The 25,553-nt window shown below is 44.5% G+C and overlaps 1 protein-coding gene across 5 annotated transcripts in view; it reads right to left on the bottom strand.

Annotated features, from left to right (window-relative positions):
• TANC1 (tetratricopeptide repeat, ankyrin repeat and coiled-coil containing 1) overlaps positions 1 to 25,553 on the bottom strand; it is a 261,224-nt gene that overhangs the window by 72,088 nt on the left and 163,583 nt on the right. For 4 of the 5 annotated variants that reach the window (XM_066346733.1, XM_066346736.1, XM_066346734.1 and 1 more), the window contains 2 exons: positions 11,955 to 12,085; positions 10,732 to 10,918 (listed from right to left, as the gene is read on the bottom strand). In XM_066346733.1, the coding sequence (XP_066202830.1) occupies positions 10,732 to 10,918; positions 11,955 to 12,085 (318 nt within the window). Of the gene's footprint in view, positions 1 to 3,041; positions 3,179 to 10,731; positions 10,919 to 11,954; positions 12,086 to 25,553 lie in introns of those variants that run through there. The other variant, XM_066346737.1, reaches the window with a different exon arrangement.

Genomic DNA, 25,553 nt, shown 5'->3' with positions numbered 1-25,553 from the left:
CTGAATAATCTTTAAAATTCCCTAAAACTAATAAAATTTATTCCTGCAGCCAGTATAGATGTCAGCTTTTGTCAATTAAGACATGCTATCATCATTCATACTGGGTCTCAAACACTCATCCAACATGCAAGGTTCTGTACATAAGTGACTTAACAGGCCTCGGGTTACCAAGCTACGAGGCTGTGCAATGCTCACAATGTAGTATTCACTCAGGTCTGGTACTGCTCACTGCTTCACATGTGCTACTTCGGACCCTCCAGGTAGTTTGAAAGTTCCTTTAAACCACAAACAATGTGTTAGCCTTCTCTGTAGTAACAGCACATTTAACCAGACTTCCTATGCTAGTGCACAGGGCTATGCTATTTCCAAATAATTTTCAAAATATATTAGACACATACATGACCACTGCAACCATGAGAAGGAGTGGGTGGGCTGAGAACCACTGACCCTACCACACAGATATGGAAACACACCCATACACACACAGGGTTTATGGTATGTCTGATACCAGTTCTTTTGATGGCATATGTAGTGTGTTTTAAAACTCCCTTTGCCATGCACAGTGCTCATCATGCAAAACTGGCTCTGTAGTTATCTGTGGCTAAGAAATATAGTATTTTGCAGTTCATGTCTGCCTTGTTAAAAACAGTAGCCCCATAGCCCCTGACAGGGGGCTAGTTGACAGGGACCAGTCATGGGCTCAGAGCAGCCAGGAGGGAGCCACTGATGGAGAGGTGGTGGAAGCAGAGAAAGAACCACTCGGTCATCAGATGTTTTGCTATATAAGTCTCTGCAATAAAACTATTTCTTCTCCTTCCAAATTTTCCTTCATCAGCTCTTTGACTTTTGAAGGTTCTTTCTACATTGAATGTACACAAAATAGAAGTGGGAAAATAATCAGTTCCAGTTCAGGGCCCAGTAAGTACTTTTGATGGGATATAAATCAAGTTATAGGTTTAAAAGAACATCAAGAAGAAAATTCAACTGACTACACCATTGGTCCAGAATTGTTTAGGAATAAGGGTCATTGATATCAAATGTAGGCCACATGGAGCAGAATGCTTTCTGAGCTGTGGGAAAGACGAGAGGTAATAAAACGCAAGGGGTTTGGGTTCAAGCCCTGGCTTCTCTCCCTCCGAGGGCCCAGGGTGTGGTGGGTCCTAAGGGGCTGTCTCTCTGAGCCCAGTGCTAAGAACAGGTACATTTTTTGTCTTTATCTTACAAACATGCCTTATGTATTTGATTGTGTTTCTGTTTATTGGCTGCTCAGAAACTTAAGAGTCAAACATTCGTTCCACTTATAAGCACAATGAATGAAATCTAATTAGCCCGGCTCCTAACTTCATCTTTTCTCTCATTTCTTTCCCCCAACTCATATCTTCACTGAAAGAGAAAACTCTCGTTTTGCTCTATGTCTATTTGATAGCATTCCAAATCCATTGGGGAGAGATCAAGTATAAATAAATGAATACCTCTTGGAAATAACATCAAGTGGCTAAATAAATATTATAATAATGTTTACTATGTATGGGCTCTGCCCTGCACCCTTGTTGCATCTCAACTCAATTACCACTCCCGAGAGCCCCATGGGCACGAAAGCAGGGACCACTGCAGCCTTGTCGTGCTCCACAGTGGCGCGCTACTGCTCTGATTACGCCACACTACTAGAGAATGTTGAGACTGCACCCCACATATATGTATTTATAAATTATGTACATGTACTATTCTAATTGATTATAACATATAGCCAGTGGTTTTCAACCTTCTTACACTTGGGACCAGTGAAAACAGGAGAATTATTTCAGGGATCGCTAAAGCAGAAATTACCCTCAGCATAAGCTAATTTGACGAAGATCAATGGGTCTGTAATTCTTATCAATATCATGGTGGTGAACTCTTTCACAGACCAGCACGAAATTTCTGGTAACCAGCACCAGTCTGCAGACCAGTGGTTGAAAAACACTGGTATACACCACACACAAAAATAGACAGTTTGAGCCCTGGCTGGGCAGCTCAGTTGGTTAGAGTGTCATCCCACTAGGTTACGGGTTCGATTCCTGATCATGGCACATACAAGAATCACTCAATGATTCTTGCATAAATAACTGGAACAATAAATTGATGATTCTCTCTCTCCCCCCCTTCCTCTCTCTTTCTAAAATCAATCAATAAAATTTAAATACACACACACACACACATACAGATTTTAAAAGAATAAAAAAAAATGAAAGTTGAAATTTTCTTCAAGCACGCCATAACTGTCTCGCATTCTCCAATTTCGCAGCCAGCGCTCAAGAAGAGAACCTTCTGTTGTCCCCTGGACTGTGGAGAAGATCAGATACAAGGGCCTATGTGAAGGGCCTCATATATCATCAGTACTCAAGAATGTTTTCCTCCCATACAATTGAAGAAAAAGTAGCACTAAAAAAAAGCACATTTTTAAACTTCTATATTCAGCTTAATAGTTGACAGGAAAAGTTTAAAAGTTAAAGCTCTGTGACCAGTGAATTAAAGATCAAACAAGAAAGACACACAATGGTCACTTATAGAAATGAGAGAAGGGAAGAAGTAAATAAAAAAGGAAAATGCAACTACTGCAGACAGCACCTGCTTGGACCTGACCGAATGAAGATCACTAACTACTTTGGACAGGGAAAGCGAGAGAGACGCGTGAGTGGGGGAAGGTCAAAGGAACAAGTCAAGGAAGCAGCATGGGAACACCCTGGTCCTCTTGACCTAAGTTTTGCTCCTCTCACACCACACATGGCTCAGCCTGCCATGCCATATTTTGGATTTCCCCAAGTGACAAAGGGAAAGATGGCATGGATGAAATCGCCTGACCAGAAACGCCAGACTGTGCTTCTCGCTCTGGCCCACCCACAGACTGACAAACTGCACGAGGAACAGAGGCTGCGGCCCACCTGGAGGGACGGCTCTCTAAGTCGCTCAGCGCAGCAGCACAGCTAGGACAGGGTTCCAGCGAAGGCCCTTGAGCTAACTCGCCCTTCTCTGGAATGCCGCTGGGAGGGTACCTGACTTACCTTTAGCTCCAGGGAACTTTCTGGCTTCTCCTTCTGCAACTTTTCACGGACAACAGCTTGGATCTTCTGGCCAGCCGTGTGTACCGCGCTGCAGAGCCCTACTCCCCTTCTGGCCTTGCACAGATGCCCTGTGCTTTGGCTTGTGACAGACAGATCTCTGTACCAGATCTCCAGCTCAGTGCTCGCTGCATTGCGCAAGGCGTGCTCTGCTATGACATGCAGCAAGGCCAGGGACCTGAGCCACACATTCACAGCAGCATTCTTCAGGCTTTGGATTGTGGACACACCTAAAGGATCAGCTGGAGCAGGGCAGCGGGGGAAGGAGGACAGAGCTGCCTCACTGAGCTACACTGCCCCAATTCAGTCTGACACGGAGGGTCACAGTCTCCAGGGAAAAGCCTCTGGATTTAAACACGACTTTTTCTAGAGACAGTACATGGCACAGTGCTTAAAGCTTCACATAACCTGCACACTAAAGGCAAAGACAGTGGAGCTTTTTACACAGTCTAATGATTCCCCAAAGTTCTAGAATCTTTCATAAAAGAGCACAGGCACCATTAGCGGTTGGTATTATTATGCATCTACAACATACACTTTCCATCAGAAGTGTCAACCATTGCCATGTTTTAAACCCTGTTCTACAACTGACAACTTGCCCAGACACCAAAGAGGACAACAGACCTTTCTTTGGTCCCACAGGTGGAAAAGTTTTGAAACAGATACTATGCCTTATCTTTCTTGTCCCTTGTCTCGGTACTGGACAAACTTGCTCTTGGTACACAGTAGGTGTCAATAAATGCTTCCTACACTGACATAACCAGCAGGTGCTTTGCCAACTTGAATCATCACCAAGGATTTCTTTCCCATATTAAATAGGTTACAGAATTATATATGTAAAGGCAAATTTCCCTCCTTCACCTGAGAGATTAAAAAAAGTGTCTATAATTAAGGATAATTTTTTAAATTGCAGGCAATGTACTAAAATGAATATTAACATAGATCTGAAGCACTAAATAGTTATTATCCAATCAATCCGAACCATTTCAGTTTAGTAGCAAGCAAAGCAGTATGGGTGGCAACAAGGCAGCATTAGCATAAAATCAAAAGGGCAGGATTTACAAGTTAAAAATGAAAATATAGTACAATGAATTCCTCTTTGTACGCCTCTCTTTGCATCTGATCATCTCTCCTGGGACACAAAGTCCAAGAAATCAAAGGTCTAAAGCTACCTCTGGAATCACTTTCATTTTACAAGCTTCGGAGGGCAGAGAAGAGAGACAAGGAAGATAAAAGTCAGCCCTTGATCACTTTTAAAAAATATCCTAAGCAACTTGGCAGAAAGACAAATATTATCAAACTCTAATAAGACCCAGCAGGATAAGAATCCAAGTGTCCGCTATTTCACTGTAAGTCACTTTTGCAGGAGAAATGTTTCTGTGAAGGAACTCCCTTGCCTGAATTTATACCTGCCTCTCAGCTTCAAAGTGGGAAGGACAAAAGAAATGCAAGCCACTCCCACCAAAGAAAGGGGAAAGCCAGCAGGAAGAACCCAAGTTCTTACTTTACCCTTTTCAAGTCCTGAGCACTTAATCATCCTGAAAGCTACCTAGCCTGGTGGAATGCTGGCTCAGATGTCAGGGAGCTCAGCAGGTGAGTAACACACCTCAACTGTGCAGGAAACAAGCCTTGTGGGGGAGAGAGGGCCACTGTCCACTTGGAATCCCTTCCCTGAGCTGTCCTAACAGCAGCTCTTAAAGGAAACACATCCACCCACACTACAAAAGTCATTTGGAGATATTATGAATGTCAGCAGGCACCAGCAGATAGTAGAAGGAGGCAATGGAAGGGATGACTGACTTTGAATGATCTCTTTCCTCAGCCAGAATTTCTCTAATTGCTACTGGTAAGTCCTTGTGCTGACCACACACATTAATGGGTAGGAAAGATTTATTATTTTTTTAAAATCTTGATAGGAAAGCTGGGTACTGTTTGTTTCTCCTTATCTAATATCCATTCTCCTTCTTCTCTAATAGAGAAAAGCCCATTTCCCTGAAATAAATACACACATACAAAATACCGATCCTGATACGGACATAAACAAGTATTAAACAATATGTTTAAATCAAAAAGTGCTTCAAAACCCACTATTTTCAGCGATGCTTTTAAAAAAACATCTAGGTGGTTTTCCGATGAAAGCACACTTTTTTTTTTTTTGAAGCTGGTTTTACAATTTCCATTTGTAACAGCTGGAAGCCAGTTATATCAAGGGAACGTCACCAAGAAAAAAATGTTTTCTCAGGCATGGAGGAAACACTTTTAAAAAGCCAGTTCTTTATAAAGTTGTGGTTTTTTTCAAAGCAAGTACTTGAAAAACTAGTTTATGATGATTGGGTACACCTGGGGTTCACATTGAAAACGTTTTCACACGGCAAATTTGGAAGAAATCAGATACTAACTTCTAGGTCATGCCAATGATTTCAATATGTAAAGAGTAAGGCATTTTATTTTTTTTAAGAAAAGAAGATATTGCCCTGGCCTGTTGGCTCAGTGGTAGAGCGTCGGCCTGGCATGCAGGAGTCCTGGGTTCGATTCCCGGCCAGGGCACACAGGAGAAGTGCCCATCTGCTTCTCCACTCCTCCCCCCCCCTCCTTCCTCTCTGTCTCTCTCTTTCCCTCCCGCAGCCGAGGCTCCATTGGAGCAAAGTTGGCCCGGGCGCTGGGGATGGCTCTGTGGCCTCTGCCTCAGGCACTAGAATGGCTCTGGTCGCAACAGAGCGACGCCCCAGATGGGCAGAGCATCACCCTCTGGTGGGCATACCGGGTGGATCCCAGTTGGGCATATGCGGGAGTCTGACTGACTCCGTTTCCAACTTCAGAAAAAAAAAGAAAAAAAAGATATTCATAAGGAATCCAGTTAATCCCATCTAATTTAGACAGTATTTCTACACGACAGAATTATTATATTTCTACAGACATTTATATTGGTAGAACTTGGACCTCCTGAAATCGGATAAAGTGGGACTCCCCTCAGTATAACACAATACAGTGGGAACGGGTGGGAGGGTTCTTCAAAGCTCTGGCCTCCACAGAGAAAGACTGGAAGGGGTCCAACAAATTCTTCTAATGGTTATTAGCCTGCCTTTTCTCTTACTAAGCAGTTCCTAAAAACAAAATTCTCTTCCCTTGCAATATGTCAAAACTGGTGGCGGGGAACCCAGGGAAGGTTCCCGGTGGCGGCCCCGAGGAGGCGTCTGGGCATGTGGGAGACGCTTCCCACAGGCATTGCTAGGCCAAAATATTTAGATCAGATATAATCAGCATGATGGAACTCAGCTTAACTAGAAGGGGAGGCCCAGGAATGTTTAAGGATGGGTTAACACTGTTTGAAATTTTCCCTAAGTGACCTAGAGAGAAATGGTGTTAATGCTGCGCAGGGAACGCCTGTCTGAGCCCTGTAGTGTGGGAGCCTACCGTTCCCCAAAGCTTGTCACGTCACGCGGCTGTGTGCATTTATACCAGCATGCCCCCAAACCCTGGCCACTCCAACAGGAGCTCTAAGGATTGACGAATTTAAACAACTTAAAATGGAAAATGAACCGGAAAGCCACGGCCTACCTTCTCCTGGCCCTAGGTCAGCTGGAACCTGGATCCGAACCAGCCTATTTCACAAGCAGCTGCCAAGGCCTTCCAAAGCAGCAGGCCAAGGTATCTCACCTTCATCTCTGCCGGCTAGGATCGCTGTGTTCCTGAATATTTTATTCTGTTAAACATTTAAGAGGCCTCAAGGTTGCCATTCCCAGGCTACACCTTATACAAACAAACATTGTTCTTCAGGGAGAAAAAGCACCCCCCCCCACACACACACCCCGCAACCACAGAACCACAGCTGAGTCACAGATCCCTGCTGGCTGTCTGAAGAGGCGATGGAGCCTGCACCCCTCCACTGATTCAGGGGGGCTCTTTCCCTCCTCTGGCCTCACCACTGCTGCCTCTTCAAAGAGTTGTGGCTACAGTCTGTCTGGGAAGGAAATACTTGCGTTTTTCCCCTACCACTCCTCCAACGTGTCCCTTAGCCACAGACTAATTCTGCAGGTCACGAAAGGAGAGGGAACAGAGGCACGTTGTCACCAGCACAGTGTTTCCCTCTTGGCCACCTACAGTGCTTGCTCCCTGCAGGAGATCAGAGAAAGCAACACGAGGCACAGCTTCCAGGCTGGGGGTCCGTCAAAGGGGGACTAATCACTTCTTAATTCCTCCCACTGACATCTACTAAGTTAAGGGAATGTGGTGACTTGAGCCAAAAGATGAAGGACAGCCTCAATGACGTAAAATGTGTCGTTTAATTTTAAAGACAAGAGAGCTTAAAATACAAATGACATTAAAAGATCTGACAGGACCACCTGCATAGCTTCTTTATAAACCAACTTCAGTGCAACTTGATTGTACCAACAATTCTCTTTCTCATTCCCAACACCAGGCTAGGTGTGCTCAGTAGAAAGCTGGGATAATACAGATAAGACTCCTCTCCATATGGAGACAAAAGTAAATAATAAAGCAAGAAAAAGTAATTTGAAGGAAAATATTTAGGTGCTAGGGAGAGCCTAGAAGAAGACGACTAACCAGTCCAGGACTGAGTGGAACTGAATTAAATCAAGCACTAGTTAAGAACCTCAATGTCCCTTACTGCTCAATCTTTCATTGACAGTACAGAAAACCAAACCAGCAACCTTTTTCTCCTCTCTTTAGAACACTTTAAATTGTAGTACGGTAACTCAGTGAGAGAGAGAAGAATGAATGAATGAATGAATGTCATTTTTTGGTTACTGAAAAAGTTTCTGTCAAAATAAGAAACTGGCTTGGTTATAGTAAGAAGCTTGTAATGCCAAGGCCAGATCATACAATGAAAAGGAACAGGCTGTCCAGAAATAAATAAATAAAATTGTAGAGCTGGCCAACTCCTTAAACGAAAATAAACTCTACAGAGCAGAGGGAATTTCAGAAAAGCTAAGAATGGTACAAAGAAGTCATCTGGCTGTTGCAGAATTAATACTGGAGACCTAGCCATGGTGGACAGCTCAGAGAGATGGCAGGAGAACAGAGTCAGACTGGGGAAACTGGCTGGACTGACGAGACTAAACAGCAGGCAGGGAGGCAGCGTGAGATGCGAATGGGAATTAGCATAACGTGCTCACACGAAGCGAACTGAGAAGGATGTAAATCTGCTACAAAAACCTCAACCCACCATTTATATGAAATGTCCAGAATCAGCTAATCTATAGAGACAGAAAGTAGACTGAGTAGGGCTGGCAGTGAGGGGGGAATGGGGTGTGTCTGCAAATGGGTAAGGAATTCCTTTTGGGATGATGGAGATGTTCTGAATTAGACTGTGGTGATGGCTGTGTATCTCAGATTATACCAAAAACCATCCAATGGCTTAAATGGATGAGTACTATGGTGTGTAAATTGTATCTCAATAGAGCAATTAACAAAACAAAAATCCACCAAAGAGCCCAATCCAAGTGCAAACTGAGGGAAGCAGCTGCCTGCCTGTTGCTGAAGGGGCCCCACACAAGGCCGTGGTGAGGGTGACACCAGGGTGCCACAGTCTGCTCCCAGAAATCGCACACATCTTCTGGGACAATCTCCAAAATACAAACTGGGCGAACCTGAAACGTGGCTTTCCAAACTGCACTTGAAAGAGATTGCAGGTCACTGAAGAAAAGAAGGAGCTCAAATGTCATTCCATTTGATTACATGTAAATGTGGAAGTAAGTGCGGATCAGTCCATAATAAAATGTAAAATATCCATCAAAGACATGTGCCTAACTCGGCAAAAGGGAAGGAGCTGAACTGTTCAGTAGAGCACTGATGTTAAACAGCAGCACGGCCTTGGAGCAGAGGAGCCCGGACAACCGTCCCGTGGGCCCGCACATCTGTCTCTGAGAGGCACCCCGCACATCTGTCTCTGAGAGGCGCCCGCTGGAGGCCTGAGACAGGGATGCCTTGGCCTGCCTGCAGACACTGAAAAGCAGTCTGTCTGCGGTGGGATGTAAAAACAAGGCTCTTCAATTCCCTGGATGATCCCAGCGTGTACCTGGGACTCAAAACTACTAAACTAATCAGAGTGCTCCATTTCCCAGACAGGAAAGAGATGTGGGGAGAACAGAAACATTGCTCACGTCACTCAGCCGAGCAGCCTGAGTCCGGACTAAATCTCCGTCTCCTGACCCTCCTCCCTTCAGGACAACCACACTCACTACACGTGGATGTGTCTGTGTGTGTGTGGGGGGGGGCAGACATCCACACCCACTACATGTGGATGTGTGTGTGGTGGTGGGGGGGGCAGACAACCACACCCACTACATGTGGATGTGTGTGTGGTGGGGGGGGGCAGACATCCACACCCACTACATGTGGATGTGTGTGTGGTGGTGGGGGGGGGCAGACAACCACACCCACTACATGTGGATGTGTGTGTGGTGGGGGGGGGGCAGACAACCACACCCACTACATGTGGATGTGTGTGTGGTGTGGGGGGGGCAGACAACCACACCCACTACATGTGGATGTGTGTGTGGTGGGGGGGGGGGCAGACAACCACACCCACTACATGTGGATGTGTGTGTGGGGGGGGGCAGACAACCACACCCACTACATGTGGATGTGTGTGGGGGGGGGGCAGACAACCACACCCACTACATGTGGATGTGTGTGTGGTGGGGGGGGCAGACAACCACACCCACTACATGTGGATGTGTGTGGTGGGGGGGGCAGACAACCACACCCACTACATGTGGATGTGTGTGTGTGGGGGGCAGACATCCACACCCACTACATGTGGATGTGTGTGTGTGGGGGGGCAGACAACCACACCCACTACATGTGGATGTGTGTGTGGTGGGGGGGGCAGACAACCACACCCACTACATGTGGATGTGTGTGTGGTGGGGGAGGGGGGCAGACAACCACACCCACTACATGTGGATGTGTGTGTGGTGGGGGGGGCAGACAACCACACCCACTACATGTGGATGTGTGTGTGGTGGGGGAGGGGGGCAGACAACCACACCCACTACATGTGGATGTGTGTGTGGTGGGGGGGGGGGGCAGACAACCACACCTACTACATGTGGCTGTGTGTGTGGTGGTGGGGGGGCAGACAACCACACCTACTACATGTAGGTGTGTGTGGTGGTGGTGGTGGGGGGCAGCATTCTTTTAAAAATTCTGGGCTCAAAACTGGTCAGATCCCATTATAAGAAACTAAAGAATTAACGCCTGGTGATATGTGGGGATGTCAGTGACCTTGAGATCGGGCTAGGGAGATTGTGCAATATGCATGGATTTCACTGCTCTGCTGGCTCCCGGTGGGACCCAATCCCCAAAAAATGCAATTCACTAGTGAGGAGGGCAGATTTTTGTAACTACCCAGGCCAGATCTGATCGGGAAAATCTCTTACCAGATGAGCCCAGTGTTATCAAAGAAACAACAAGGAATGTAAAAGCCGATGCTTCCTTCTCTCGGCTGTGCTGTGCGTGGAGCCAGTGCTGTCTGTACAGAACAGGCGGGCCCTGCCTGGCAGACCGACCTTCACAGACCAGGCGAAACCCTCTTGAGAAGAGCCTGGTGAATGAATGCTCTGGCTGACGTGCATTGAGCCATTACATTACCGAGCAGTGTGCTTCTTACCTATAATTCCACTGTCCTTGCTTTCCAGGGTGGAACTAGGGCTGCTAACGGTCTCACAGGGACTTTTGTTGGCTGCCGTCTTGCTGACACAGCTATTCAAGGTTGAGCAGGGGCTATCGGTGCTAGGAGAGGCGGTGCTGCTTGTGAGTGTGGAGCAAGGACTGATGCCTTGGCTCAGGGCTGTGCACTGTAAGATGAACGGAAGGAGGAGTTAGCAGGGCTCACACAGGACGCTTCTGCACATTCTTCTGTTTTTTGACGCTAAAACAATGAAACTAAGAAACAGGAAAGGGGAATACAGTTCTCAAAATCTCAGGGGCTTAATAATATCTATATAGTCTTCCAGATTTTGAAAGAGAAACATCCTTGATCTGTTCCCCTCCCCGGGGATTTTTCTTCTTTATGGCAAGGGCAGCCTTTGAAATAATTTAGTGGGAATGCACATTTGTAAAACAGAAATAGCAAACAGGCAGACTTCCTCTCATTTTAAGTCTGCAGAAGATAAATGGGTTCTTTGACCTCTGAACGGAAAACCTGGGAACTCTATTTCTGTAATGTTTCACAGGCACTGCAACCTGATTCAATTCCTGAAGATTTATGGGCTCTGAGAGCAGGGGAAGGAGACTGGTGGTCACTGCAATCTCAATCGAGGCATGACGCGCCCGGCAGAGACCCTGGCAGGGGGCAGAAGCGCCGTCCCTCATTGCTATTCAAATGGACACATCTCTGGGAAGTGGCAGGCTGCTGGGCCCCAGGACGGGGGGTGCTCTCCGGTAGAGGAACCATTTGGTCTCATCTCATTTTGTGCTTGCTTCATCTCCTATAAATCTTTTCTTCACTCCACTGACCATCCAAAATCTCAAGTGCTAAAAAAAAAAAAAGGCACAGGAAAGCAAATACCAAAGCAGCCAGATGAGAAGAATGGGGCCATAAAGATAAAAGTAGCATCATTACGAAGGAATCCTCTCAGCCACTTTAATTCATTTAGCCCCTCTTCTCTGGGTGGTGACAGGAAGGTTAATGTGGGTATTTCCTTAAGTTTTGTAGCCTCCTGCCTCTCCCCACCTCCCCACTGCAAAGTCCCACAGGTGATCGCAGTACATTTCAATTCACAACAGCCCAGACTCATATGACTGAACAGTGCCTTCCCCACTCGAGGAGGGGAGATCCCTTCATCCATCCTCGGAGCAGGTATGAGATGCGGGGGCTTCCTCGGGCATTACCATGGTTTCATTTTTTTCTTCAATGGTTATGTGTGTGGCACTTGGGATCCCTTCTCCCAGTAAAAATCCCAGCCTCGTCAACAGTTCCTGAGCTGCCGGCGAACAGCTGGGTTCGTTATCGGCCTTTGTTTCTGGAACAAAGAAAGAGAACAATGAAGATGCCTCTCTGGGGAGTGTCAGTACCACATCTGGAGGAGGTGGCCCCACAGCTGCTTCTGCGGTGCTTTTGTGTATTTCTGTAAAGTGCACCAAGTTTGACAACGCTGCTGTCCTCCAGCAACACATTCTAACGAAGGGGCTGTGACAGGTGAGGAAAGCAGTAAAAGAGAAACTCCAAGTGCACAGGGTAAAATATTTGACTCGAATCATTATCTGAAAGTGATTCTCAGCTCCCTGTCATGTGGAAAACCAGTATGTCAGACACCAAAAGTAGAAAGAGGCCTACCTTTTATCTTCCTCTTTGAGAGCACAGTGTGGCCAATGCCCACAGGAGGGTAAATAAAAGTAAAATCCAAGAGGCATGCTGGCAGAGGCCCAGGCTACTCAGATGTTGGGGTAAAACTGAAATGCAAGTTCTCATTTAACAAGGCCGGGACCTGACTGCTTCGGGGGAGACTTGCTCTGCATTCCCCGTTGCAGTGAAAGACAACCAGGATTCTAACTCAAGGGTCAATCATCAGAAGTCCAAGCTGAAACAATGATTTTAAACCCCAGTGAAATGTTCCAAGAAACGGGATCTAGTAATACATACTGCTAAATGCAGAAAGATTGGGCTGTGTTCTCTCTCAACACACTCCACCGTAATGCTAGAAGCACCTTTTACTTGAAGGTCACAGGGCATGCTCAGAAGACTTTCCTCTGTTTTCTGATCTCCTTAAGGCTGGTCATCTTACTTTTTGCACTTAAGAGATTTTCATTGTTGAATTTGATTTAAATATTGAGCTATAGGTCAACCTTATATCCAAAAGCCTAAGGGTACGTACTTAATTATGGTTGAAAAAATGATATTCACATTATTCTAACACTTCTCTCACATTTTAAAGTCAGTATCCATCAGGGAATGAAATAATGTATTAAGCAAATTGTGCTCAAAAAGTTAGAACTTAAGAATAATATGCAACCTGTAACAGAGTCTCTCATCTTATTTTGTTCATTTCGTTAAATTGTCTACATACCTAGAGCCATACATTCATAGGCCAATTTTCCCTAGATGTGGAAAGCTGCAGGTAACAGATAACAGGTCTTGGAAAAATACAATAAGGAAAGAAGAACAAAATAGCTATGTTACCTTTGATCTATAACATCGGCACCAAAGTTCAATGCTAACTGCCTTTTGTAAGAAACCGGAAAAATCAAAGCAAGCAGAGCTGAGAAGACCATCTGCATCACCCTCACTCATGTCAGCTGTGCCAAGTCATGCTCCCAGGATGGCAGCTTTGAGAGAAACTAGGCAGCTGTATCCTTAAAGAAGGAAAAACACTCCACCCCTTGCTCATTCTCAAAGGTGTCTGAGTGAGGGGTGGGTGTTTTTTAGTTGGTCTAAAAAACTAAGGGTAGAATAAACAAGGCTTGATTACCAGGGTTAAGAGAGCCCCAGATCACCTGCGTTAAACTCGTAACAGAAAGGGGCCATGGCCCCAAGCTAACCGTGTTAAGAGAGCCACCTGGGGGCAGTCAACCGCACCATCAGAGCCATCTACAGAAGACCCCTTCCCACCAGAGGGCTCAACCACATTTTGATTCTCAAGGTACATGGGCATTTGGGTGAGGGAGGCAGGAACCAAACCAAATCAGCACAACCCAGGCACACCCAAGGGCAGAACCACTTCAGAGCAGAATCAGTCCCACCCTCCCCTGCCCCCAGGCTCAGGCAGGGCAGCTGCTTTATCTCAGGTGGCAGCTGGACCAGAGGGAAAAACAGGATGCAGATGAAAAGGGGAAGTGGGTGAAGGGGCAGCACCCAGCAGTTTCTCTACTCCACGCCCCACTCTCCTTTCGAAACAATCTCTACACTGCTGCCCAATTGTGACTGTGCCCTAGAATGTCTAGCGTCTAGTTCAACCTGAAACACTCGGGGAAAGAGCCAGAAACTACTCCCAGCTGGCAGCTGCTGTGGAGCAGGAAGAGCAGCTGCACAGGCTTGGTCACCTCAAAACTCGCCCTGGACACAAACAGCCTATAGCTCACTGGGGGCTCGCTCCAAGTCCCTAGGCCCTGCGCAGTCCCGCAGGGGGCAGGGGTGCTCCTGGCAGTCGCAGCACCTCCACGCCGCACCTGCAGGACAGCCCTGGTTGTCAGGGGTTACAGGTCTGTATCTCTCAACATACGGAACTCATAAATAAATAAATATAAATATATATATATAACTTATTTGTTTGTTTGTTTCTCCACAAGGACAACTAGTCATCCAAACGTCCCTCCAGACAAGTTGGGAGCAGTGGCAATCCCAGTTTTAATGCCCAAATTGACAAAAGACACCTAAATTCATGATTAATCTGTCCTCTAAACTGTTCAGCCTGGACCCTGCTTCTACCTAAGTTCCAAAACCTTACCCAGGTTCGAAATGAGTGAAAAGACATCTCAGTAAGCTGCTGCAAATTTTTTCTTCTGGGAGCTTCCCAACTATCTTTTCATAGTACTCTCTCTTCTACAGTGTCATCCGATTAACCTCACCCCCTCAGAAGCCCCCTTCAGCCTGGATGCCGTAGTCCACACCGACTGTCCGTCTGCACAGTTCCTTTCCAAACACACTCAGCCCTCTCTCTCTGAAGTTCTCACTCGGGCAGAAGAACAGCTGTGTGAAGGGTGACAGGGGCACTTAGGAAGGGATGAGGTGCCCTGGGACGCACCCTGATACACCTGACTGTGAAGCAGAAATGCATTTTTACTTCCACAGTTGATCACCAACTATTGAGATTTGGTCAGAGAGGACTTTCTTTAAGCTCATTCTTATTCCAAAAGGACCCCTTCCCAAACCTAAATCCACCGGGACACTGTAAAGGGAGAGTTTATTTTCATTGTGTAGTTAATATTAAATTGCTCATCAATAAAGGGTATACCTTACCCAATACCAGTGGGATAAGGGAGGAGAGAAAGAGACCTTATCTCTTCGCAATGCTTTACATCTCACAGATTTAAATATCCAAAGAATTCATGAGAGGATAGTGTCCTCACTCCCCAGGAATCCAATAGGCCAGTGGAGGGTGATGCTCCTCCCAGTGATGTTTTCAGAGAACCTTTGAATTGCACACTTTTGTGGAATACCCTGTGGAGAAAGGCAAGGGGGGTTTCTTGGCTCACTTCCTGTCTCTTTAGCTATTCCCACTGCTGGACTCTGCATGGTGTAGTCCATAGACTGGCTGGGTCCCCAGTCACCACCACCAACATAACTGCAAACCTATTTGTGCCCTTTAGCCTGACCAGGCGGTGGCACAGTGGATAGAGCGTTGGACTGGGATGCGGAAGACCCAGGTTTGAGACCCCGAGGTTGCCAGCTTGAGCGTGGGCTCATCTGGTTTGAGCAAAGCTCATCAGCTTGACCCCAAGGTCACTGGCCTGAGCAAGGGTTTACTCGGTCTGCTGAAGGCCTACGGTCAAGGCACATATGAGAAAGCAATCAATGAACAGCTAAGGTGTTACAATGAAAAACTGATGATTGATGCTTCTCATCTCTCTCCACGTTCCTGTCTGTCTGTCCCTGTCTATCCCTCTCTCTGCCTTTCTCTCTGTCTCTGTAAAAGAAAACAAACAACACACCTATTTGTGCCCTTTGTAATCATCCCCTCGCCCTTCCCTCATTGCAAAGAACGGGCCTTTTCAAGCTAAAGCTATTCTAGACCCCTCACAGCGCTAACTTCTAGTTTCCTCACCACAGAAGTAGCCAAAACTTACTTGTTACATGTTGTAAGGCTAAAAAAAAAAAAAAAAAGTGAAACATTTTATAAACCAAACCTCCTTGAGATGAGATACTATATCAAAGTTAATCATTAGTCTTATCAACTTTAACACCAAGAGTCTAGTTTTTCACTATTATTTCATTTTCTGGTCTATGGATTCATAGCTATAGTACATGTGCTTAAATTTCTCTCTCCTAAAAAGTAGTTCTCTTGTTTATAACTCTTCTGTCTTAAATAACCATATCTGAACTCACAATTCCTCCCAAATAATAAATTTCCTCCTTTTTTTCTGATTATCAAACTGTTCCAACTTGGCCCACACTTACTGCTTTCATTTTCCATTTAATGATTCCCTCTTCCTAAAGCCAGACTGTTAAAGCCACGAGATCCCTGGAGATTACCGAAGATCATCCCATTAACCAATTTATGCCAGAAGTTGAAATTTTTGAAATTCAGTTCTTCAAAAATTTTCCAAAAATTCACATCGCTTTTTGACAAGCTCCCAGCATCTGCAGCTGTGACGGACTGTGCACCACGTGATAGCCCGTACCCTCTGGAGGCCGACAAGTATGAAAAATCATACACTGCTCACAAAAATTAGGGGGTCAGGGAACGTGCAGACACTCCAGTACTTTCAGCCTTTTGTACAGTGCATTTTCACCAATGAAATAAAAGTTGGTTTTGCATCTCATTTGTATAATCAAACAACTTTCTTTGACTTGTCATTTGCTTTTCTGATGTTCTTGTTTAGTTAAAAAAAATAAAATGCTTTCTTCTGGTCTTCATATTCATTTTGAAATATCCCCTAATTTTTGTGAGCAGTATACCTCAGTGATTACCTTGAGCCGTAGGATATAAATAACTCCCATGTCCCTACCGTTCCAACAATGGAACGTGAGACATAAATGGGTTAAGAGAAGTCTTTTTGCTACTCTCATCCTCCTCAAATTCTATAGAACACTAGGTATTGTGGACAGTGTCCAGTCACTTGCTTGCTACAGGCCTTTAACATCAGTTTCCAAGACAGTATTTCTGAATCACGTTTGATAAATAAAACAGTCTTAATAGATGTTGACTCCCTCCGCCTCTACCTATCCATGACCTGCCTCTGGTCTTCCTTCCCTTTTTATTTACAAACATTTGCCTGTTTCTTTACAGCTGCTCTTTCTCCTAAGCAATCACCATTCCCTCTTCCTTCACTTTCCCCAAATAGTATTTCTAAAGAAGCATCCACCCATAAACCTGTGCTGGTTCTGTCAATAATTGGCTTCTAGCCCATAGTACAAAAACATAATTAACACACAAGCTATTGTTAAACTTTTTATCTCATTCACCCCATACTGAATTATCACCAAATCTTACCATTTCTTCTTTCAAAATGTGTCCTGAATTAGCCTTTTTCTCTTCAGTCACACTGCTACTTATCTCTAAAGTCCTCATCTCCTCAAGTCTAATAACTAGGAAACTCTGGATCAATTTTCTCATCTATTTTTGTTTCCTCGCTCTCTTCCTTTTTGTTCCTCTACGGTACGCCAACGGTTCTCAAACATTTTGGTCTCAGGGCTCACTCATAAAAATTTGAGGACTCCAAAGTGCTTCAGCTTACGTGGGTTATATCTATTGATGTTCATCATATTAGAAATTAAAAATAATAACTTAAAAAATGCATGTTGGGCCTGGCCAGCTGGTTTGGTGGAATAGAGCATCATCCAGGTACAACAAAGTCACGGGTTTGATTCTTAGGGCACATACGAGACCCAATCAATGAGCGTACAACTAAATGGAACCACTAAGTGAAACAATGAGTTGATGCTTCTCTCTCTCTTCTTCTTCTCTCCCCTCCCCTTTTTCTCTCTCTGTTAAATCAATGTAAAAGTTAAATATATATATATATATAATATGTTACTGCATTTTAAGTTAATAAAACTTATTACATGTTAAATAACATTTTAGATTTTATTTATTTTTAGAGAGAAGAGAAAGAGAGGGAGGAAGGGAGGGAGGAAGAGAAAAAGGGAGGGAGGGAGGAAGGAGGAAGAGATGAAGGAAGGGAAGGAAGAAGGGAGGGAGGGAGGGAGGAAAAGATGAAGGGAGGGAGGAAGGGAGGGAGGAAGGGAGAAAGGAAGGGAGGGAGAAAGGGAGAGAGGAAGGGAGAGAGGAAGGGAGAGAGGAAGGAAGAGAGGAAGGGAGGGAGAAAGAGGGAGGAAGGGAGAGAGGAAGGAAGGGAGGAAGGGAAGGAGAAAGAGAGGGAGGAAGGAAGGGAGAGAGGAAGAGAGGAAGGGAGGAAGGGAGGGAGAAGTGGGAAGCATGAACTCATAGTAGTCACTTCTTGTATGTACCTTGACTGGGCAAACCCAGGATTTCGAACAGGCAAACCTCAGTGTTCCAGGTCAATACTTTATCTACTGTGCCACCACAGGTCAGGCTAAATAGCATTTTAAATTAAAAAAATAACTATTTTCAATTTTAAAAGTTAAGAAGGGCACTGTTTCACATATGTGCAAATCTTTTCTTTTAAGATTTTTTGATTTTACAGAAAGAGGAGGGAGAAGGAACAAGAAGTAGTTGCTTCACTCTAGTTGTTCACTGGTTGCTTGTTTTATGGGCCTTGACCAGGCAAGCCCAGGGTTTCAAACCAGCAACCTCAGCATTCCAGGTCAGCACTCTATCTACTGCACCACAGGTCAGGCTGTGCAAATCTCTTTTTAATGTCTGATGAAATAGAAGACAGCTAGATTTTAATGTCTGCTTCTACATTCAATCTACTATGGTATATTCTTTTAGTTGAAGTATATGAAGAATTATGGCCTTAGACAGATACATAGTTGGGGAAGGGAGGAACCTTTTCAGTTAATTGTAGATATTCTTGGGTAGCTCATCAAACTTGACAAGGAGCTGTTTCTTAAAGGTTAGTTCCAATGTTGACTCTGAACCTTTTCAATGAACTTTTTGTATGCTTCAAATGGATTTTTTTACCCATGCAAAATTTTATACTATCATGCTTTGGGTCATTTTGAAAATACTTGGTTTTTATATTTTGTAAATATTAATACATTTTATTATACAATACCAAAAAAATCAAATTCATTAATATCACTATCACCATAGATCTCAAATAAAAAAGTCATAGGAAGCCATCAAGCTCCATGCGACAGATGCAAATTCCCAAAAATCTCATTTTCACTTGAAAGGTCAAATTTGAACCATTAGCAACTAATCCTGTCAGGTTTTTTATTTTTAATCAAAGCAACATGTTCATTTTGTTCCTTTTTGAGAAAATGTATGTCAGACACCCAATTCCAAAAAACCAAGGTTTGTCAGTCATTCTCCCAAGTAAAATTAATGGTCCATTAAAAAAAAAAAGTTCACCTGGCAATGCAAACAATCACACAAGTACTTTTCCTGGAGACGACCACCATCTGTCAGCACATAGCGGAAGGACTTTTTGCAGACTTCCCATTTCATCAACACAGAATATTAAAAAGATAAGTGTTTAAGGGTCAAGAATTAACAGCATTCATTATTTTTCGTCTTTCATCAATGGCATTCTTCAGTGAATTATTTTTGATGCAAGTGAGTGGTAGTGGAAGACACCACGTGTGGCCCCTTGGCATGTATTGAGGCAACAGGAGTTTTACCAATGATTGCTTATACACCGTCAGCACTAATCTGAGAAATGCAAACACCTTCTAAGTGTTATTATGGAAACAGTTTTGGTCTTGTAGATCCCTACAAAGGTCTCGGGAATGCCAAGAAGTCCACAGTCTACATTCACTTTGAGAACCTCTGCTTTAACCGTCCAATTGTATTAAATTCCCCCTTTTCTTAAAAATAAGTGAACAAGCCATAGTCTCATATGCTCTCCTCACCCAAGTAACCGATCTTTCATCTCCCCTTACCTTCTCAACTCCTTGGGATAAAAAGGGGTCGTTCCTCACTAGTTTCCATGTCCTTATTACCTACCTACAATTCAAACTCATCCACCTTCACAACTGTCCTCAAACATCCTTATTATGCCAGTAATCTTTTCATAAACAGCCCACCTCCTCTTTTGATATTCCTGTGGATTTTACCTTGCAAATACTGTCCTGCAAGAGGCAAGTGACAACTGTCATAAAAGACATACAGAGAGCCTGACCAGGCGGTGGTGCAGTGGATAGAGCGTCGGACGGGATGCAGAGGACCCAGGTTCGAGACCCCAAGGTCGCCAGCTTGAGCGCGGGCTCATCTGGTTTGAGCAAAAGCTCACCAGCTTGGACCCAAGGTCACTGGCTCGAGCAAAGGGGTTACTCGGTCTGCTGAAGGCCCGCGGTCAAGGCACATATGAGAAAACAATCAATGAACACCTAAGGTGTCACAATGCGCAATGAAAAACTAATGATTGATGCTTCTCATCTCTCCATTCCTGTCTGTCTATCCCTGTCTATCCTTCTCTCTGACTCTCTCTCTGTAAAAAAACAAAACAAAACAAAACATAACAAAAGACACAGAGAGAAAAGCCATGGTTCCAGGATATTGTGTGGTCTTGTGGGTTCCTCTCTTAACCCTCCACTGACCTTGTCCTTAGTCTAACATGCCTAGTCTGCTCTAAACAAATGGCACCCAGCTGACATCTTGAGCTCTTTCTTGAGCCACAGTTTGACTTTTTAACTGTTCATTGGACACCTCTGCCTAAATGTTTCACCAGCACCTCAAACAAAGCATGCCTGGCCTGGTCTGTGGTGGCGCAGTGGATAAACCTTCGGCCTGGAATGCCAAGGTTGCCGGTTCAAAACCCTGGGCTGTCCTGGCCAAGGCACATACAACAAGCAAGCAATGAACAACTAACATGAAGCAACTATGAGTTGATACTTCCCGTTCCATGCTCCCCTTTCTCTCCTGTCTCTGTAAAAATCAATCAATAAAGTATTAAAAAAAAATCAAACAACAACAACAACAAAAACAAAGCATGCCTGAACTCAAACCAAATGGATGGTTTGTTCTCCTCCACTGTCCTCTAAATGTCCTCTCAAAGCCTGGACGCCATCATCTGTGCCTCTAACAGCTCCAGGTCCTTACAATTCCTCAAGAATCTTCCTATTTATCAATTCTTCTTTCCTGATCCTGTTCTAATTTGAGATAGTACTCTCTCGCTTAACTACAAAAAATAATTTTCTAGCTATTCTCTGATCCTAGTCTCCTTCCTGACTCAGTCCATCCTACGCCAGGTAAATCTCAAGGCCCAGGTCCAATTTAAGTCTTTCCTGACTCAGCACATCCATATGCACCGGATTCATCACACAGCTTGAATTAGTCAATGCTACTTCCCCCTTTGTATAACAGCCACTCTGTATACAGGCCTTTAACCACCAATCAGACCCTAAGCTTCTGTGAAGAAAAGGCCTATGTTTGATAACCTATCTCAAACAGCATCCAACACAGAGCTTTTCACAGCATAGGAATGTAATTAATATTTATTTAAGAAATTACAGAATGAATGGATACTCTACCTCTAGTCTCTCTTCACCACAAACATACCAGGTATGTCCCCCTCTGTACTTTCATTGAAACCTTATTCAACTATTCATCAAACAGTGTATCACCATTCTAAGAAGCTGAAAATTAAATAGCAGGAGCTAGATTGCCTCTTGAGAAAGGAAGAAAAATGTATATGATCAGGAAAAAATACAGTTAAGTTTTATTTGTGAGCCTGAGTTTTGGGTAGACAGATGCTATTATTCTTTACACCCTTTTCATTCTCTACATCTTTTTGAATTTTGAAATAGTAACCAAAAACATAACGTATCCATATTTATTTAAACATGTGTCTAAAAAAGACCCAAACCTCCCCATAAGAGTTTTTGCATTTAATTATTCTGTTTCATATGTCAGTTTTACTTGTTAACCAGACTGCCAGAAAAGAAGTTTAACCATATTCTGAGATGGACCTTCACTGAGCAGTGTGACTTATAAGACTAAAACTTTCTCACTCTATCTCAGCAAAGTTTGCTCAAATAGCTAATACAGTGTAGACTGAAGCAAACCTAAATGGATTATGGTTGCCTATACAGAAATTCAAAAAATATATAGCTGTAAATCCTATTATAATTTAATAATCCTCTCTAATTTATCTGTTTTTTTACTTGCCCTAAAGCAGAGGTATTATTTTGTTGGTAAATGACATTCTCCCCCTAAACAAGATGCTGCTTTAGCGATAGGAAGCTTATTTGTGAAGAACTTATTCTATGTGGCACAGCTTTTTTTTTTTTTTTTTTTGTATTTTTCTGAAGCTGGAAACTGGGAGAGACAGTCAGACTCCTGCATGCACCCGACCGGGATCCACCCAGCACGCCCACCAGGGGCGATGCTCTGCCCCTCCGGGGCATCGCTCTGCCGAGACCAGAGCCACTCTAGTGCCTGGGGCAGAGGCCAAGGAGCCATCCCCAGCGCCCGGGCCATCTTTGCTCCAATGGAGCCTTGGCTGTGGGAGGGGAAGAGAGAGGCAGAGAGGAAGGAGAGGGGGAGGGGTGGAGAAGCAAATGGGTGCTTCTCCTATGTGCCCTGGCTGGGAATTGAACCCGGGTCCCCCGCACGCCAGGCCGACGCTCTACTGCTGAGCCAACCGGCCAGGGCCTGTGGCACAGCTTTTGACAGGAAAAGGGAGACTGTATTTTATTTGAGGACCCATTAAGACACTATTTTTTTTTTTGCCAGAGTAGAAAATACAAAAAATATTTTAAAATGCTGAATAAAGAATGTCTTTCCCTAAATATGTGTCCAGGTGGATGCAAATTTTAACAGATTCATTGCTTACATTAAAAATGTGCATCTGCCTGTATAACCCACTTTCCAGATGGCTAAAATATGCAAATTACATGTAAATACTTATATATTAATGAATAAATTTAAAGTGGTCATTGGTCTTCTTTTACTTTGCTTTAAATGTTAAACAAAAAGCTAAGAATCAAGAGTTTGTGGAGCTACATGACCATAAAGCAAGGTAGCACAGTCTGGGAAGGGCACTGCAAACAGGAAGAAGCTGATGTATTTCATGAGTCTATGGGGAATTTTTTCTTTTTTCTTTACAGAGACAGAGAGAGAGAGTCAAAGAGAGGGATAGACAGGGACAGACAGACAGGAACGGAGAGATGAGAAGCATCAATCATTAGTTTTTTGTTGTGCATTGCGACACCTTAGTTGTTCATTGATTGCTTTCTCATACGTGCCTTGATCACGGGCCTTCAGCAGACCGAGTAACCCCTTGCTTGAGCCAGAGACCTTGGGCTCAAGCTGGTGAGCTTTCTTGCTCAAGCTGGTGAGCTTTCTTGCTCAAATCAGATGAGCCCCCGCTCAAGCTGGCGACCTCGGGGTCTCGAACCTGGGTCTCCCGCATCCTAGTCCGACGCTCTATTCACTGCACCACCACCTGGTCAGGCTATGGGAACTTTTGAAAGCACTTCACTAGGAGCTGTTTTCATAGTTTGCTAGTCTGGTGAAGACTGAAAATGCTGTTGACAGCACTCAGAAAAATGTCCTAGAGATTTTTTTTTTAAATGCCTAAACGAAACATAGAAAGCATAAGCCCAAATTTTAGTATGTGTGCTGCTGAAGCGAGCACTATAAGCCCAAATTTTAGTATGTGTGCTGCTGAAGCGAGCACTATAAGCCCAAATTTGAAATGAAAACTGAGGTGATGACACAAAACCCTAGAAGTTAAGGTCTGTCCACCATGGATCTGCACATGCTTGGGTTAACACACAAACTCATTTAGCTTTCATTCATTCCAGCCTTTCCTTTAGGTTCAATGACTTGGTCGTAAGATTCACACTTTAATATGGCCAACTTAATTAACCTCATGGAAATGTAAAGGATTCCATGGGAATTACAAAACACACTAGTCTTTACTATTTGTCAAATTGAATTCTGTTAGGCAACCATCTCCTCATCATCCAACAGATAACTCTTTCCGGCTTCCACCAATATCACGGCCATCCACACATGACCACGTGCCCACAAACAGGGACTACACCCCTTATCCAGACACCTATAGAAGGACAAATGTACTCTGTTTCTTTAATTCTAGGCAAAACTTCTGGAAACATCTTGTCCTTCTAAACTGCCCAGGTATGTCATAATTTCAGATCCCATGGAGACTGATGATGCTGAATCCAAGAGCTCAGATCTCAGGGGCGAGTACACATACAAACTACGGGTGATGGCCCTGGCCGGTTGGCTTAGCGGTAGAGCGTCGGCCTGGCGTGCGGGGGACCCGGGTTCGATTCCTGGCCAGGGCACATAGGAGAAGCGCCCATTTGCTTCTCCACCCCCCCCTTCCTCTCTGTCTCTCTCTTCCCCTCCTGCAGCCAAGGCTCCATTGGAGCAAGGATGGCCCGGGCACTGGGGATGGCTCCTTGGCCTCTGCCCCAGGCGCTAGAGTGGCTCTGGTTGTGGCAGAGCGATGCCCCAGAGGGGCAGAGCATCGCCCCCTGGTGGGCAGAGCATCGCCCCTGGTGGGCGTGCCGGGTGGATCCCGGTCGGGCTCATGCGAGAGAGTCTGTCTGACTGTCTCTCCCCGTTTCCAGCTTCAGAAAAATACAAAAAACAAACAAACAAAAAAAAAACAACAAACTACGGGTGATGCCAGCAATGCCAACCATGATATTTGAATTTAGCTTAGCTAGAACAGCACAAGAATGACTCCTAGGCCTAGAAAGACAGCCTATTCCACCCGAATAGGAGGAGGGAAGTTAACAATGGGAATTATTTATAACCTCTATGCTTTGCCCAGTGAAAATCCTAAATTTCTCCCCCATTCTCACTTTCAAGGAAGTCATAAACTCTAGCAAGGCCTCAGCAGTACTCTCCACCAGGGAGGAATAGGTTATATAATGGAGTCTATGTCAGCCAAAATGCCAGGGAATAACCACCCAGGACTACAAATATTCATTGAGATTCACTTTAGAGAAACAGGGTTTTCTTTTCCATTCAACACCTGGAATATAAATGAAAGAAAAGATCAACACCCTGCACACGTGAATTCATAACCAAAAGGATCCTCACGTATGCAGGACGGCTGTCCTTACCGGATACCACTGTGGACTCTCCCCTCTTCTGTATCACACCCCCTGCCCATCTCAGCAAAAATCTTAGTGTGACTCTCTTACCTAGACCTAATGACCGAGTGCCTGGGCAGAAGGGGAAAACGGAAATTTCTCATGCCCAGACGCATACAACACCGCCTCTTCCCTGCCCCAAACGCCCAGCTCCTGGCCCCATCTCATCCACCACCCATCCCCAACTCCTCTTCCTGATTTTCATCTTCTGCCAATCCCTCCTCTCTCAGCTCATTTTTAGCTTTATTTTTACCAACACCACCCTACTCCATTTTCCTGCCATGTCCTACTTCATACCCACTCCCCACCAAACAACGAGCACACCTGGTGGTTAGAACATAATGGAGCTACAGGCCCACCCCCACAACTCAGGAAAACAGGGTGCCAGGTATTTCAAAGTGCAAATATGAATGAGTTTTTCTAAGTTCTTTCAGCATTACTACAAAAACTTGTGTCCCAACTGAAGGTAAAAAAAGGTTTTCCTACATAGATCAGATTTTCTAACCATGTTTCTTTAGGAAAATAGGTTGTAAATTCAAAATACAAATTAAAGACCACAGAGTTGTGAACTGGGAGGCCCCTCCCAAGAAAAGAGCAAATATGTAAGTTAT

Source organism: Saccopteryx leptura, chromosome 7, assembly GCF_036850995.1.
Source record: "Saccopteryx leptura isolate mSacLep1 chromosome 7, mSacLep1_pri_phased_curated, whole genome shotgun sequence".
NCBI classification, from domain to species: domain Eukaryota; kingdom Metazoa; phylum Chordata; class Mammalia; order Chiroptera; family Emballonuridae; genus Saccopteryx; species Saccopteryx leptura.
The sequence above is the reverse complement of the archived record's forward strand: the minus strand, read 5'-3'. Positions and strand labels throughout refer to the sequence as shown.